The sequence below is a fragment of the Lissotriton helveticus genome, chromosome 5_1 (assembly GCF_964261635.1).
Source record: "Lissotriton helveticus chromosome 5_1, aLisHel1.1, whole genome shotgun sequence".
NCBI classification, from domain to species: Eukaryota; Metazoa; Chordata; class Amphibia; order Caudata; family Salamandridae; genus Lissotriton; species Lissotriton helveticus.
Genome location: NC_136065.1, coordinates 95,770,939 through 95,787,932, shown reverse-complemented (window position 1 = coordinate 95,787,932; position 16,994 = coordinate 95,770,939). Strand labels below are relative to the sequence as shown.

The following is a 16,994-nucleotide window of genomic DNA, read 5'->3' as shown; positions in this document are numbered from 1 at the left end:
TTAAACTGCATACAGACAACTATGCACAGGTGCGGTGGGGTACGAATGGGGAGAAAACCAATAGGATTCCGGTGTGCAGGGGTGTCCGCCAGGGATTTGTGTTAGCTCCCACACTATTCTCCTTGTACGTGAATGGTGTGGTAGAGTACCTGCTTAAAGAACCAGCAGATGCTCCGTCCCTGGCGGGCATTCGGATCCCCACCCTGCTCTTTGCCGACGATACCCTTCTTATCGCAAAGACACCCCAGGGTCTCCAAAAGCTCCTCAACCGTTTCCAGGAGTTCTGCTCTCTCAGGGGCTTGACGATCAATGTAGATAAGACCAAATACCTGACCATGAATCCTCCCAAAAAACTAGGGCGCCCCCGGTTTTGAAAACTGTCCCCCTGGAGAAGGTCTGTGAGTTTGATTATTTGGGGATCCGCCTTAGCAATTCCATGAGTTGGACCCCACACATTCATAAGATGCTTCTCAGCCACAAAAGGGTGGCTGGCGTCCTACTCAGGGAACATCGCTCATCTTCTAAACATTGCATTTCCCCGGTTATAGACATTTACAAAGCTAGAGGGGTTACTGCCGCCCTGTATGGGGCGGAGTTGTGGGGCACCTCTAACCTTGAGGTATTAGCTAAAGCGGAAAGTAAATTCCTGAAAGAACTTATGGCTCTTCCATTGAGCACACCCACAGTTCCGGTGCTTCTCGACCTGGGCTGCAGACCAATTGCGGACCAGGCGCGACTCCGGCCCTTGCTCTTGTGGGCTCGCTTGTGGAGGGTCCCGGAGCTAGCCTCATATGCAGCAGGTCTGTCTGAGGTGATTGCAATGGAGGGATGGCACCGAATAAAATGGCTGAGGGATGTCAAGAGTCTCCTGGGGGAGTTGGGTCTGGATGATTCTTGGGCTACTCGATCTGCTCCTCCCAAGACCACCCTGAAGAAACTATACTGGGACTGGGTATCTTCCAAACTCATTGGTAACCCACGACACTGCAATTCGACCGCTGCATTCTTAAAAATCAAAGATGTTGTGGCATATGAGCCTTATCTGGACCTCATCTCTATTCCAATGGACAGGGCTCTCTACTTTAAGTTCAGAGTGGGCATTTTACCTCTAGGCAACCTGGTGTCCAGGTGGAAATCATCTTCCCAGTCTTCGCCCTTCTGTGCTTTGTGTTTGACACGGGTGGAGACGGTGGCACACATTCTTTTTGAATGCCTGGACCATTGTGCACCAAGGAGGCGCTGGCTCACACCATTGTGTAGACTTTTAGGTACATGCCAGCACTTGGTGGCCCTCTGCATCTTACTGACTGATACATCCCCCCCTATCGTCTGTGGTGTTTCAAAATTTTTAAAAATGTCATGGTTGCTTCGTTCTAAAAGGCTTTCTATTTCAATTTAATTCCTTCTTAATTATTTATTGTAACAGTCCGATTGTTTTAGCCTTTTTAAATTACAAATGTATTTTATTGTTGGCCTTGATAACGTATTTTCTATTAATGTATGTACTGCTTTTAAGATATTTATGTATCGAAATAAAGCATATCAACCAAACGTAGCTAGTGTTTTTTCCAGTGGGTCTGTTTTTTCCAGTGAGTCCGTAACTAGACAGATACCACTCATCACACAACACACCTTAGCGCGTGTGTTGATAACACGAAAAACTTGGCTTATTTTTGCCACACCCTCACTACATTCACCGGGTCCTGACGAAAGCCTCCCACCTTTTTAAGAGGCTGAAACATGTAGACCAACCACAGTGACAACCTAGATTAATTTATCTCAAAGTTGTCCTCTTCCTTTATTAACCTGGTCCTGGGCCGCTGGGAATAAAGTTTTTATTTGGTAAGGATTCCCAGAGACAATTTTAACTCGCGCCACTTTTTTCACAGCCACACAAATCCAACTCAGCTGTAATCAGGCGTTGTAGCACAACTGGGTGGCATTCGGCTATCCAGTTAAGACCCCAATGTTGAAGCATGACACCAACTAGGTTGGTGGGTGAGGGGTCCTTTAATAAACCTAATCGGGTTCTGGCACTCATACAAATATAAACACCAGTGAATCGCAGTTGTTAGTGGGTCCGTCCACTGTGTTTTCTGTATGGTATTGTATATACATCATGAAACCACAGAACATCCAACAGAGTTTATATAAGTAATAAGGAGAGCATGAAAACTCCAACATTGTGTAGATTGATATTTATTCCACAAATGGTTCATTAAACCACATGCCGTCTAATCTTAGCACGTATTGGGACATGTACATTCCCTTCTTCAGGACATTTGCATTTCTAATGACATGGGCACAGCTGACTTTGGACATTATCTGTTCTGTTCAATCCACAAGGTTTTTCTGCGACTGTCTAATTAATCGGCCATAGTTTGACGTGTCAAATTTTATGCCTTCATTAGACTTCTCTTACAGGGATAGGCCACAGCTGACTGGAATGTCCCAGGATAACTAGTGCACTTAACCCTGCCTCAGGATGGAAGAAATAGCAGGCCTGTAACGTGGAAGCCCCTTCAGCAGTGGTGCACATTTATCACCTCTCTGACACTGCCATTGGTTGTGATATTTAAGTGTTCAACAGGGGCATCTGTAGTGATACAGTTAACAAGGGTGTTGTAGGAAGGTGCAATCTGACTATATGGTTGTCCCTACTTTTTAGGTTTCGCCTGTCGAAAGCTGCGCAAGCAGCGTTTCGTGCAGGCGAAATCTTTTGTTTTTCAGTATGTGGGCTTTGTCCCGCCTCTGTTTCCATTGGCTAGCTCCATAAATGGAGGCTAGCCATTGGATAACAGAGGCGTCCGTCATTTTGAGAGGCGACTCATGGGCGTTCCGCCGATTCTTTCCCTCTCCGCAACGTCATGAAGACGTGGCTACTGTGGGCGTGTACTTTTTTTTTTTTCGATGTTTGTCTTCATTGTTCGTCTTGTTCCCTGTCCCGCTGGCTGTTTCCTGCCCGCCCCCCTCCCGCTGTCCGTGTGCCTGCCCGCCCGCTGTCCGTGTGCCTGCCCGCCCCCTCCCGCTGTCCGTGTGCCTGCCCGCCCCCCCTCCCGCTGTCCGTGTGCTTATCATCTCTTATTCTTGCTGTTTCAGTTGTATTTCGTGTATGCGTCTCTATGGACTTCCTCTGCTACGGGACCATGTTTATTCTTTGCATTCTGTACAGCTGTTTAGCACACAAAAAAGTAACCATTCCGTCTTCATTAACTGTTGATGAAGGATGATGTGGAAAAAAGACAAATGATTTATTGCTAAACTACTGCCCTTCTGGCGAATTCGGGGTTGTGGGGGGAACGGGAAGGGGGAGGGGTGGGGTGGGCTGGGCTGTGGTAGTGAATTCTTTGCTGTAGTTATCCAAGTATGCATATTTTATTACTCAGGGGTCACAGGTCACTCCGGGAGCGAGAGCAAAGACCGTAATATGTGCGGCTTAAACATGAAGTTGCATTTTTCGTTGAAAAAATATGGCGGGCGCTGTGTAATCCGAGGCATCACTGCCTTCTTTGTGAATAAGCAGCAGCCGAGCTATGCTGCTTCAAAGGCAACTTTGTGCTTCTTATTGACACCGGGATAACGTGTGCACAAGCCCAGGCTTCTAAGTAAGGCACACAGTCATGTCAAGTCAATACTAACAGCAACATGTTACTTCCTGCATGCTAGGATGGCTGGGGCCTCGCAGGAATCCCCCAGGGTCAATATCACCAGACCTAAAGAACCAAAACCGCCCTGTTCGCCAAGTATTCACACACAGATTATACAGTTAGCACATACTCTACTTTAGGAACATTACAGCTTTTTGGGAACGTTTAAATTTTGTCTCTCCGGTGGTTTCAAAGGTTTGACTGTTCTGCTGTTAGAGCTGTATATAACTGCTCTCAACTCTGCAAATCCTTAACACTTTACATTAAGACAGTCTCGTCAAAAGGTATTCAGAGAAGGCAGAAGATTAAAATCGAAACGGAAATAGATCAGTGCTTCCAAGATATAAAATCATGCACGAAGTTTGGGGCCATTAATGTTTTGTCAAAGTTACATAATTGCAGAGCAGACCAGGAATCTCTCTGTACTTCGCCCACATCCTCCAAGAATCTGCCAAAAAGTAAACACGCTGTATTTACTATAAAAGGCAGCTTGGCATTCTTCAGCCTCGATGCGATTCCGCGATTTTTTTATTTTACAGTTTTATATAGCGCGAAAGTGCCCCAAAGGCTTCGGAGCGCTCTTCATGAGCACCGAATTATACATTACACAAGATCTGTATTTTTAAGAAACACAGGGAGATTAAGTAATTTGCACAGAAAATTTTTCAAACCAAACCGGAACTTCACCTGGTTCCCCATTCGAACTCAAGCCGTTAGGCCACAAAAAAAAAAATCTCCAATAAATGAAAAAGATTTTAATGTAAATGCCACAGTGCCCCCCCCCCTTTTTGAACTAAAGCCAGCCCAAAGCAATTCCCAACTTCATTTAAATTTGTCTTGCAGAGGATTCTTTGCACAGCTACTGTTAAAGACTTGACAAATGTACACATGCTGAAGTACCCTGTTGTAAACTCTTTCCTCCCAGTCAGTCCCTGCCGCACCCTAGTGTGCTGTACTCTAACACGATTTGCACACGTGCATTAATCTCACCGAGTGGTGAACACAAAAAAACACTACTTACTGAGCGCCCCAAGTACTCCATCCTGCTGTGGAGTAGAGAAAATACAAGAAAAAACCCGCAAATTCCATTTGGCACCCAAATAGGAAAAGACCCCCTATTTTCAGCCACTTCATACAATTTATTTGTCAACCTTAAGTTGGACGAATACAAAATGGCAAAGAGCGATCGTTGGTGAAGTCAGGGGAAAACATCTTTGAGGTACTTTTGCTGCAACACATTTACATGTTAGTTCTTTTGTAAGTAGGGCGCCCAGAAGGTAGGGTGATTCAATCTAGCAGCCACTAGTAGTGATCGTACAATTACTGTGAAATTCTTTCAGATACAGTAGCATTTGCTTTAGTTGCAACCTGGCTCTCGAACACCAGGACGGAACACCAAGTGGCTGAGAATGGTATTCAGTTCCTTCTGGAACCTGTGGTTGTCCTGTTGTTGCCTGGTTAGGATAGCTAGCCTCACTTCAGTTACCAGGATAGTTTCCAGGCCCTCCTTCCTTATGGAATATGATCTCAAGAGGCATCTTGTTTGATGTCGGACCAGTGAGAATGTTATTACAGGGGCAAATTGCATTTCATACCTCTGTTTGGACATTGTGGTTTTAGGGTCTTCAGTTTCAATCTGATTTGCTTTCCGACTTAACTGTTACTGGGTGAAAGCTTCCTCAAGTATTGGCTGTGGCACCAGTTTCCACGTCATAGTTAGAAAGAGGCCTTGCGGTCTCGAGGGGAACGATTAGGTAGTGTGCCATTGAGGAAAGCATATCAAACTAACTTACTGGCAACTGTTTGACGACAACTCGTTTCTCTCTTGCCTGAATAGTGTAAGATCCGGCTCACCGCGCGATCCGGTGCCTGCAAAGATCTTAAAGTTGCTTGTTCTTGAATGCCGGCGACTACTCATGAGACTCTTGAATGCTTCTTTAAATGAGTCTCATGTGCCGCAAGACTGGAAGCACGCGATGGTGATCCCACTTCTGAAAAAGGCCGGTGCGGATATGTCAAACCTGGCTAATTTCAGACCCATTTCCTTGTTGCCTATTTTATCAAAGGTGCTAGAGAGGCATGTGAATACGCAGCTCACTTCCTTTATTGAAAATCAGGGCTTTCTACATCCCTCCCAGTCCGGTTTTCGCGCTCACCATTCTACCGAGACTGCACTACTTGGGGTAACGGAGAGGTTACGGCACGGTATCGATCGCGGAGAGACCTCTGCTCTTATCCTTTTGGATTTGAGCGCAGCGTTTGATACCGTGTCTCATTCCATCTTACTGAACTCTCTCCGGTCCCTAGGAATAGTTGGCCCTGCATTGGCCTGGTTTGCCTCCTTAAGTGAGCGCACTTTCCAGGTCTTCTCTGCGAAAGCTGCATCTGCGATTTGTCCTTCGGCGTATGGCGTCCCTCAAGGGTCCATCCTCAGCCCTTTGTTGTTTAACGTTTACATCAAACCTCTTGCTTCCATCATGGAGGATGCCGGGCTAACCATTTTTTCATACGACGGTGACACGCAAATTGTCTTCTCCCTCTCTAGCACTGAAGCCAACAATGTGTCTGGTCTGAAAACCGGTCTGTCACTAGTAGCTGAGTGGATGCAGAGGCATCTCCTCAAGCTAAACGGTGACAAGACCGAGATTGTCATCTTGAGGAAACATAAAGATCTCTGGGGTCCGCAACATTGGCCTTGTGCTATGGGTCCCCTTCCTCAACCGGTCCCGGTGGTACGCAACCTTGGATTCCTCATAGATGACAAACTGTCTATGAGGCAACAGGCCAACAAGGTGGCGGCCATCTGTTTCACTACTCTTAGATGGCTTCAGAAAATTCTGTGGATGTTGCCTTACGCCACCAGGAGAACCGTGGTCCAGGCGTTAGTAACATCTCGCCTGGACTATGGTAACGTTCTCTACCTAGGTGCCGATGTTGCGACAATTAATAAACTACAGGTCGGGCAAAACTCATCGGCCCGCCTCCTGTGCAACATCCCGAGGAGATCCTCGGCCACCCAAGCTCTTCGAGATCTACATTGTCTTAAGGTTTCGAACCGCAGAAAATTTAAAGCCTTATGCTACCTTTTTAAAATTAAACAGGGCTCTGCTCCACTGTATCTTCAGAGTCTGGTTCAATCCTACAGGCCCAGCCGTACCTTAAGATCCTCAGCTAACTGTGATTTTGTCATTCCTAGATTTAAACTGGTGAAGATGGGAGGTAGATCTTTCTCCCATCTAGGTCCCAAATTTTGGAATGCTCTGCCTGTTGCTCTGAAGACTGAGACCAATATGCTCTGCTTCCGCAAAAAATTGAAAACTCTACTTTTTCAATAGTCTTTTGCAGTTTTAGCTGTTAACCCCTTCAGTGCTGCGCGAATTTCGCTGCAGTGCTGAAGGGTTTAAAAGCATATTGGCTCATGACGGAAATGTTCCGTCATCAGCACCGGAGCACCGACGCTGATGACGGAACCGTTCCGTCATGAGCATGCAAGGGGTTAATAACTCTGCTGTGTTCTCCTTTTTTTTCTACTTCAGTCTATCCCTTGCGCCGGGAAACCCACTGCGGGTAGCTGATGCGCATTACAAGTTTTAAATAAATAAATAAATAAATAAAATAATAAATAAAGTACGAGCACGAACCCCCTCACCCCATCAAGACCATGATGCACAATTTTGCTTCATAATGAATACTATGTGACTAACAGTTTATGTATTACTAACGCTTGCTTATAAGTTGCAGCGTTTTTCTTGGCAATGTAAATGACAATGCCATTTATCTATTTTCAAAACCAACACATAAATACAAATTTTGTCATTTATAATGCCAATAGCTCTAACTTTTCCAAAGGTGAAACCATTGCATTGTAAATGCTTGTTTCCTGGTGTTTTGATGGTTTTTGACTTAGTTGGACTGGGACCCTGCTAATCAGGGCCCCAGTCTATCTGCTTTCTCTATAAAATGGACTCCATGTACTTAAGGTACATACCAGATTGGGTATTGAGTCACCTTTGTGAGTCCCTGTAGAGTGTACCATTGGTACCCAGGGCATAGGTGCATCCAAGGCCTAGCAGGGGCTGCGAATTGATTGGAGTGGTGGAATGCACACCTTAGTACTCAGAAAGTTTTTTCAATACTTAAACCACGGTTTCTTCAATGCTGGAGCGGCGTGCAAGCCTGATAGCGCTTCGCCCAATGCGCTTGCAAAGTAAACACCATCAAAGGAGACCAGGGTTCGGTCCCCATACAAACTGCACAACCTTCTTTTCACTACAGGAATGAATCCAATGAATTAAACTCTTAATTGTATTTTTCAATTTTAACTTTATTTTACTCCTTTTCTTATTTCCTGTTTTCATTTTTTCAATTCATTTTATGCATTCAGTTTTCCTTTTAAGAGGCTTTACATAGCACAGGGGAGTAACGTTTCCATTAATCACGATATAAAAATTCAATGCATTTCGGGAATAGTTTCCTTCGTCAGGGATATCTAAAATACAAACAGTACTTGAAAGAACAATCAGTATTCTCATTTCATTTGTCACATAAGTAATAAACAAGATCACTACATATTTCATATGAAATCTAGCATTTGGTACTGATCCTATTGCTGAAAATCTCGTGCACAAATAAAAAACATGTAATCTGATGTTCACGGTGTCACCAAGCCAAGATTGAACATAATTCAACCCCCACCGGCCTCATGCTTTACACTGCCATGTTGTTTGCTACGCTGTTGCCCTTACAAAAGATTCTGCCCTTAACCCCGTCTTCCTCAAAACTTCGTCTTTCACTAACTGGGTGGACCGACAAAAATGTACTTGCGGTAACTGCTGTAATCGCGCTACCTCATGCTTCATAAACCTTCATTCAAGCTCCCGACGGCGCTGACTGCCTATTCAACACCCACGATAAATCACCTCCATGACGTGTCAGCTCGAGCGAACGGCACCATTAACTGCTTCATCTTTCTGCTCTGCGCGCTTCATTTTTGATGGCTGCTCTACTAAACACACCTGTTGCTCATTAAAGCAACACCCCCTAGAATTTTCAACATGCACTCTTCCCCTTAACTTAATTTCTAGGTACTACGTTTCCCAGCATGCAACAAGGTGTCACTCTTATGAAATGTCTAATCTACCAGCGTTTTCTTGTTGTTAAACAAACCTAATTGGACGCACCTTATTAATTACATTAAAAAAATTTAAAAAAACAATATGCATGAGATGGCTATAATTCTCGTACTTCATCCTGCAACATATATTGTAAATCCAGCAATATGTCTAATTTCACATGTTCAATAAAAACATCAAAGTCTCTTATGCTTCCTTGCTGATCATCATCACTCACGGCTGTGAGCAGTTTTATATGGACAAAAATGAAGATGGGACAATGTTTAGCAGAATAATAACATCTACAGTACAGAGGAGGCGGACACAGCCGTGAGTGATGATGATCAGCAAAGAAGCATAAGAGACTTTGATGTTTTTATTGAACACACAGAGCCCCAGCTCTGGCGCGAAACTGGACAAAGGAAAGTGGGTGTAGCCACCCCCTCTCCTGGTCCACAGATAGGAGGGACCTAGTCAGGTAGTCCAGCCCACAAACTTAGTATAAGTATTGGGGCTGTGTCCCTAGGACTTTAGATTACCCTGGACGAATCTTTGTAAGACATATCCTGGACCTTCGACGTTCCATTTCGACTGGAAGACGGAAGACATCTCCCTTGTGGTCAAGGAGTGACCACCCTGTGTAAACAGGCACAAACAGCAACTTTGCCGGTCTGCATTATCGAGGCTCCCGCCGGATCACGAAGAATCTGCGACACAGTACACAGACTTCCAGACATCTCTGACCCCGACCCACATTCACAGCAAAGCTGGGACACGTGGCAGACACGAGAGAGGTGGGACTGGAACTCCTGGACATCCAGCATTTTGCTAACTGCATCGACTCCCGAGGTATCTCGCAGTTGTGCATTGGGGTACGAGAAGCCCCAGCCCCGAGCACCATTTGCACCGAAGCACAGGCCACCACACTCCACAATTGTCCCGTGGGCCCCGCTTTTGCATTTGAGCTCGACACGTCTTCTCGGTTCCTTGCCCGTTGGCTAGTGAGCCCCCTGAAGACTTTCCTTTACAACAAACATGCTTTACTGGTTGCTCCCAGCTTGCTCCAGCTTCCCTGAAAGGAGAAGCGACACAGACCTTGCTGGTCTGCAACAGAGTACATCTTGACATCCTGCGTGGGTTGCGGTTGCCAAGGCTTGTTGGGTCCAATCCAGATACCGACACTGCAGTCAACTAGATCCGTCGTCGGACAGCTTGAATCCAGCGCTTGGTCATCGTCGATGCCTCCTGGACCTCGTGGCTGAAGAGACAAACTCACCTTCTTCACCTGAAATCACCCGACATCGCCTGGTTCCTTCCTGGTACTTTCCTGGTCACTGGCTAGTGACCCAGACTCTGTCCCCTCTGCTTTCAGGTTCTTCAGATCTTCGATCCACCCTTGGATCCACACGGACACACTTTTCCTCTGGTCGCCTGCAGAACTTCTTTGCAGCTCTCCATTTAAAATGACGCCGAAACCCGACACCAAAAGGCACCTATGCACCCCGCTTCCCTGGGTGAGGTAACACGAGTACTCCGGTGCTCCGGTGGGTCTTGACTCTCAAAGTGTCCTAGTTTAAAAGGGTTTCATCCTAGTCCATCTGCAAGTGTCCTTAAATTGTACTTTGTAACTTCTTCGTTTCCCATAGACAGTCAATGGTAACCCGTGGCTGTGTTTATACACTGCACTCGTCTCCAGTGGGCCTCCTACTTTCTAACCTTTGGTTGTTTAGAGTAGCCCCAGCGATTCCACAGGCCCCAGGCCTGCTTTCTATTTCTCACGTGGTTCTTGTACCACTATTTTAGTATATGGTTTGTGAGGCCCCTAGGGCATAACTTTATTTGTGCAACTTATTGTATGCTAATTCAGAATCTTGTAATGTACTTTCACCTCTGACCTCATAAAGAGAGCAGAGGGGTGTGTTTAGATTAAATACATATATATTTGCTATATACCTTGTGTGGTGTCCTTTCATTTGGTACTCAAGGGATTATAATTGGTAAAACAACTTGCTTCACATGCTCTCGGCTAACTTCTCACAGGTGTCATTACCATAAACTCTCCCACAGTTTTCGTGAAGTGTTTTTTTGTAAAGTACACTCTTCATTCTGTAGTGGTTGCTACCTCACTTGTCGCTATACCTCCTGATAGTACTGACAGCTGAGTGTCCGTTCATTGCTGTCAAACACTGTGCACCAGATCCTAGCCCTGGTCACAAGGCTCAGGATTTGAACATGGCCATACCACGATCAGGGGAGGAGGGTCACAAGTCCGAGAGGAGCTAATTATCTTGTTGGTTGAGGTTGTTTGCCTCTAGTGTCCTGGGATCTGTCCTACTATGACTTTGAAACAGGCCAAGGACATCCCTTTCTGCACTTGTCTCCCAGGATAGCGAGGTCGAGCAGTCAAAGGCTTCTGACAGAGGTAGATGGCGGGGCAAGCACTCAGAACCCAACAGTTAAACAACGGACACAATAATGTTATGTCTAGCGCAGTACTTATTTTTAGTTAGAAATATTGTAAGGTCACGATAAAATAAATACCACCCGGTTCAATAAACATACAAAGATAGAGTTCCAATGTACGTTCTTAGGAATAGCGCAGCAGACCTCTGGTGGCCTCTACTCTCTGTAAGAGTTCTAGTGTCTATAGTCCCCTGTATGTCATATGAGCATAGATATTCATCAAGCACAGACTCTGGGTCACCCCACTGGCTACTGTGTAGATCAGTTCAGTGGCTTTTGCCTCAAAGATTTCACGTGGGTAAAAACTATATTGCTCTGACTGCAGGTTTCTCTGCCCTGCTATACCTACTCGATGGTGGCGTGCTTGGAGTACCCGTTCCTGTAGCAGAGGCTTCAGTTGTGCGGAGCTGTAGGGCAGCCTCATTCAAGCCAATGACTGCTAGCGCTAATCACTTTGCCAGGTCTCCACGGTGCCACTTGTCTTTGACAGTTGTGGGCTTCCAGGACAGTTGCTCACAGATGCTCGGTGATAAAAGTTGGTGCTTCAGGGTAGAGTCCTCAGCAAGTGGTTGTCTTTGGCAGATGCGACTTCCCAACCCTGATCAGTGATCATTGATGGCGGGACTTCTAAGTGCAGTTCTGACGTCAGGCACCAATGACACAATGTTGACTCTCTCTTGAATGGTTTGGCACAGCTCACTATGGGAACTGCTCAGGGAGACTGGCAGACCCCACGCTACTCAGATCGCTCCTGTCCTCCCTCCCACTGGCAGTCAACTTTCTATGGGTGTTTCTTAAATAGACAATATTGTGGGCTTATCTCTTGGACAGCCTGTACTCTCTTATCTCGTGACACTGTCCTTCCTTCTCTTTTCAGGGGGGCTTCTCAGTGCTAGGCATACCCTTGGCTCTTGCAGCAAGCAGTGCAGACTTCAGGTGATGTTCCCTCACCTCTGGGAGACTGATGTTATGCCGACATTAGTCTTGGACACACAGCAATCCAGGTACCCTACAAAGCCCTCCCGTCCTTGGTCAAGAAAAAAGTGGGGGGAATTGGATCCAACTTTATTGTACTCTGTCAGAACCACAAATCTAGGTACAAATACGTGCGGAGTATGTTCTATAATAAAAGATCAGGCGTTTCCTAGCTGGAATACTTGGACCAGTCTGGTCCGCAAATGGAGATATGAGATGGCACCTAAGATGGCCACCGATGATAGAGCGGAGGTGAGCGGTCTAGCTTGTGTGCCAACAGCTGCGGAGGAGTAGAGGAGCAGCGCGAGCACCTTCATGACGACACACTTCACTAAAGTTTTCCGTCAGGAAGGTCGCCATTAGTTCAGATTCCCAGAGTTCTTGGCCCGTTATTGAAACTAAAACGTTTCACTTCCAGTTGATATCCAGAGAACAAGGTGTGCCTATTAGTAACTCGCCTACCGAATCTGTCACGAGTTACCGACAAGCTGAATTCAGAGCGGTGTCGCGTGTGACACAGAATTCGTCAGAGGCAGCGTTTCCTAACAGAAGTTCGAGCGGTAAAGGAAAGGCGTGTTCGAGTACAGAGCTAAGTGGACATTACTTCAGAAATGTAGTAGTTATGAGAAACGAACTTACCCGCATTGAAGTCAGTTGCTGTTGTAGAACCTGAAAATGGAAAGGCAATTTAGTTCTGAGGCATAAAGACAATTAAGGAATTTGTATTAATTGAAAGTCTGTAAATACTTACCAGAAACTGTATGCTCCGCTCTATATACATAAGAAGAAACCCTGGTACAGGAAGAAGGAAAAAAGGAGTTAGTATTTTGGAGTTCTCTAAATCACAAGGGTTGTGAATGATTGTACATAATTACAGCACAATATCGAGAAACAATTCAGGATCTGTGAGTCAAAGAACAGATTTAAAAAGGAAGGCTATGGAAATAATAGTCAAGGAACAGAACAGGAATACACACAGAAACCCACATAAAGAATCACTCTACAGTTAGTGAAGTAAGTGCACATACATTAAAATAAATAGATCAATAAATTAAAAAGAAGGACTAGAGGAATTAATTTCTAATTTTTTCTTTATCAGTAACAACTAGCTGGCGAGGAAGGCAGAATCTCACTAAATAACCAGAAGAGAAGCAAGGTCCAGGAGATTAAGGGTGGGTGAGATACACAGTAGAGTATACAAGAGCAGAGTAGAAGTATAGGTAGTAATGTTGCTTTAAATTTACAGGTTCCACTAAATGAAACAAAGAGAAGGTGTTTGCAGATAACTGACAGAAGGAACCATTCCGGACCCGTCTCTTCTTTGTTTCTTATTTTATCCAATTCCCCCGTCCCCCAAGGTAATGGTTAGGAGGTTCTCGTTGAGACCTACTGGCATTGCTGAGTGGGACTAGGGATCTAGCATCTCTGTTCCCGTGCAAGAACTGGTAAGTCGTTAAAGTAATTAACTTGAGTTCTGACATACTCATTTTGCAGACAAGGGAACCAGATCCACTCTCTAAAGCTTTGAAACTGGTTTAGTTAGATTCTCTTTCAAATGTCATTTTTTGGATGTCTCTCAGACACAGCCTTTGTGCAAGGTGATTACAATTACAATAGACAGACCATCCACCCTTCTCCTGGACTGCCACTCTCAGGACGGCTTGTAGGAAGCCTTTTTTTTTATCTAACCAGCTTTTCTTTGCTTCTAACAGGAGAAGTTAAGAACTGAGAAGAGTAAAATTGAATCTGAGTTTAAAAAACTGCTGCAGCTCCTGAAAGAAAATGAGCAAACACTGCACAGGGGACTGGAGGAAATGGAGAAGAAAATTACCCTGGTAGAAAATGCAAATATCGCCAAACTGTCCAATCAAATCACCTCTCTCAATGCCCTGATAACGGAGATAGAAAAAAAGTGCGAGGTGCCGGCGTGGGAACTCCTGAAGGTGAGATACTGTTTGGTAAATACAACATAAGAAGGAAGTGAAATATTCATATTTTGTGTGCTTTTAATAAATGTATGAGTGGAACACATATCGTCTCTTGGCAGGTGAATGCACAGTGACCCCACGCACCCTGAGAGCTGCACACATTATACAGACATGGATATTTTACATTGTCCTACTTGATGCTAAAAGCTCGATTCTATGTACAAGCAGTGAGATTTACAGTGACCTCTTAGTGTTATATACAAGTTAATGTAACACACCAAGGAATTCCAGTGACAGTAATTAACAGATGGAGACCAAGAAGGAAAATGTGAAAAAAGCAGGATAAAAATGGGAAGCATAATGTGAGCAAGCATCTCAGAGAATTGGAAAAGAAACCTATGTCCTTTTTTTCTAAGAAATTTTAAACCATTTCTGTTCTAAATTGATGACTTTTCCCCTGATACAGGTGGCCACCTCCTTCCGCATGCAACAATCTCTTGTTAGGGTGAACAGCTATATAACCGGGCATTTGGAATAGGTATTGGCATGCTCAAGGGTATATGTTCCTCAGATAAAGATAGAGATTGCCACAGTAAACTCTTTTGTTTGAAGAATAGTGGCATTTTTATAGTATGGGTAACCCTTGATTATATTACAGAGCATGCAAAATGAATGTCCAAAAATTGCTGCTCGGCAGCAAAAGAAATGTGATTTATGACTGTATTATCTTGACACCCTAAGCGGCAACCAAATTCCTCACCAATATGGCTTAGGGTGGGATTGGAGGTATAAACCTCCTTATTGTGGTCATACGCTGTCACTTTAACAGTGATGATCTGCTCAAATAGTTTTAGTTTAGAGCCAAGAAGCTTCTTGAGAAATAGCTCCATGTAAAGGGCATTAGATGAAAGTGACAGGGAGCATCCCTCGGAGGGCGACAGAGAGCATCCCTCGGAGGGCGACAGAGAGCATCCCTCGGAGGGCGACAGAGAGCATCCCTCGGAGGGCGTCAGAGAGCTTCCCTCCGAGGGCGTCAGAGAGCTTCCCTCCGAGGGTGTCAGAGAGCTTCCCTCCGAGGGTGTCAGAGAACTTCCCTCCGAGGGTGTCAGAGAGCTTCCCTCCGAGGGTGTCAGAGAGCTTCCCTCCGAGGGTGTCAGAGAGCTTCCCTCCGAGGGTGTCAGAGAGCTTCCCTCCGAGGGTGTCAGAGAGCTTCCCTCCAAAAGCATCAGAGAGCATCCTTCCAAGAGCATCAGAGAGCATTCCTCCGAGGGCCTCCGAGAGCATTCCACCGAGGGCCTCCGAGAGCATCCCTCCAAGGGTGACAGAGAGCATCCCTCCAAGGGTGACAGAGAGCATCCCTCTGAGAAAGACAGAGAGCATCCCTTTGAGGGTGAAAGAGAGCATCCCTCTGAGGGTGACAGGGAGTATTCCACCAAAGGTGGCAGGAAGCATCCCTCCGAGAAAGACAGAGAGCATCCCTTTGAGGGTGAAAGTGAGCATCCCTTTGAGGGTGAAAGAGAGCATCCCTTTGAGGGTGAAAGAGAGCATCCCTTCGAGGGTGACAGGAAGTATACCTCCAAGAGTGACACCGACAAAAAGAGAGAAAATGGAGACTAAATTATGCTCCCGAAGATAAGCTCCTCTATGTAGAGGTGCAGAAAAATTATTTAAAAAGCCATCAATGCGGCAAAGGTAGCTCATTTCTCTACTAGAATTTTGAATTCCAGTAATAAATTGAAGGACATTTTTTCAATTGTGAATGAGCTATTAAATGCCGATCGAGTATCGCTTAAACCTACTCCTACTCAGAAGCTTTGTGACAACCTGAATAACTTCTTTTTCGAGAAAATAGCCACAATTAAAGCCAGCATCCCATGTTCTACTCTTAATGAACTACTCCTGGCCATACCCACGAATACCCTATCGCTGGAATATTTCCCAGCTATTAGTCCCCAGTCGTTCCTTCTCTTATTGTCAAAAGTAAAATCTGGCTCGCCGTTGGACAGTTGCCCACCATACATCTTGAAAGAAATCTTTTCCACTCTCCCGCAGCCTGCTTTATCTCTTTTGAATGCATCACTGTCACAGGGCTGTATCCCTAAACCATTTAAAGATGCAATTGTGGTCCCTCTGCTAAAAAAGTCTGGAACAGATCCAATAAACCCCTCTAATTATCGTCCAATATCCCTACTCCCCTACTTAGCTAAGATATTGGAAGCACATATGGCCAAATGCCTATCCAATTTTATGGAACAATCTGGTTATTTGGACCCCCACCAGGCAGGATTTCGTCCTGCCCATTCTATGGAGTCAGCGATACTGGCAGTATTAGACGACATACGCAGGAAAGCCGATTTAGGTATCCCTCAGGCTTTGGTGCTCCTGGATTTATCTGCCGCATTTGACATGGTCGACCATAGGATACTGGGGGACCGTGTCAGACAGACTGGGATCCAGGGCCCTGCCTTTAACTGGATGGAATCCTTTCTAGAGGGCCGCACTCAAGCAGTACGCCTGGCCAATTTCATAGCACCTAAGCTAACCACTATGTGTGGGGTCCCACAGGGCTCCTCTCTATCCCCCCACTTATTTAATCTGTACCTCCTCCCGCTAATCGAGTCCCTAAAAGACAGAAATGTGACTACATTCAATTATGCAGATGATCTTCAGCTCACATTCACCATAGACAACTCCCCCAATTCAATTACCAATTTTAAGGAAACTGTCACACATCCGTCCCTGGATGGACTACAATCACCTGAAACTTAACCCAGGTAAGACCGAGGTGCTACTGATAGGGGGAAGCCAGGTCTTCTGGGGCCCACACTATTGGCCATTAGAACACGGGCCCCCTCCTAAGCCCTCTACTT

The 16,994-nt window shown here is 45.4% G+C and overlaps 1 protein-coding gene across 1 annotated transcript in view; it reads left to right on the top strand.

Annotated features, from left to right (window-relative positions):
* Positions 1–16,994, top strand: part of LOC144754208 (E3 ubiquitin-protein ligase TRIM39-like) — a 266,530-nt gene that overhangs the window by 26,484 nt on the left and 223,052 nt on the right. Inside the window, exon 3 of the mRNA XM_078641793.1 lies at positions 13,909–14,139. Within this exon, the coding sequence (XP_078497919.1) occupies positions 13,909–14,139 (231 nt within the window). The remainder of the gene's footprint in view (positions 1–13,908; positions 14,140–16,994) is intronic.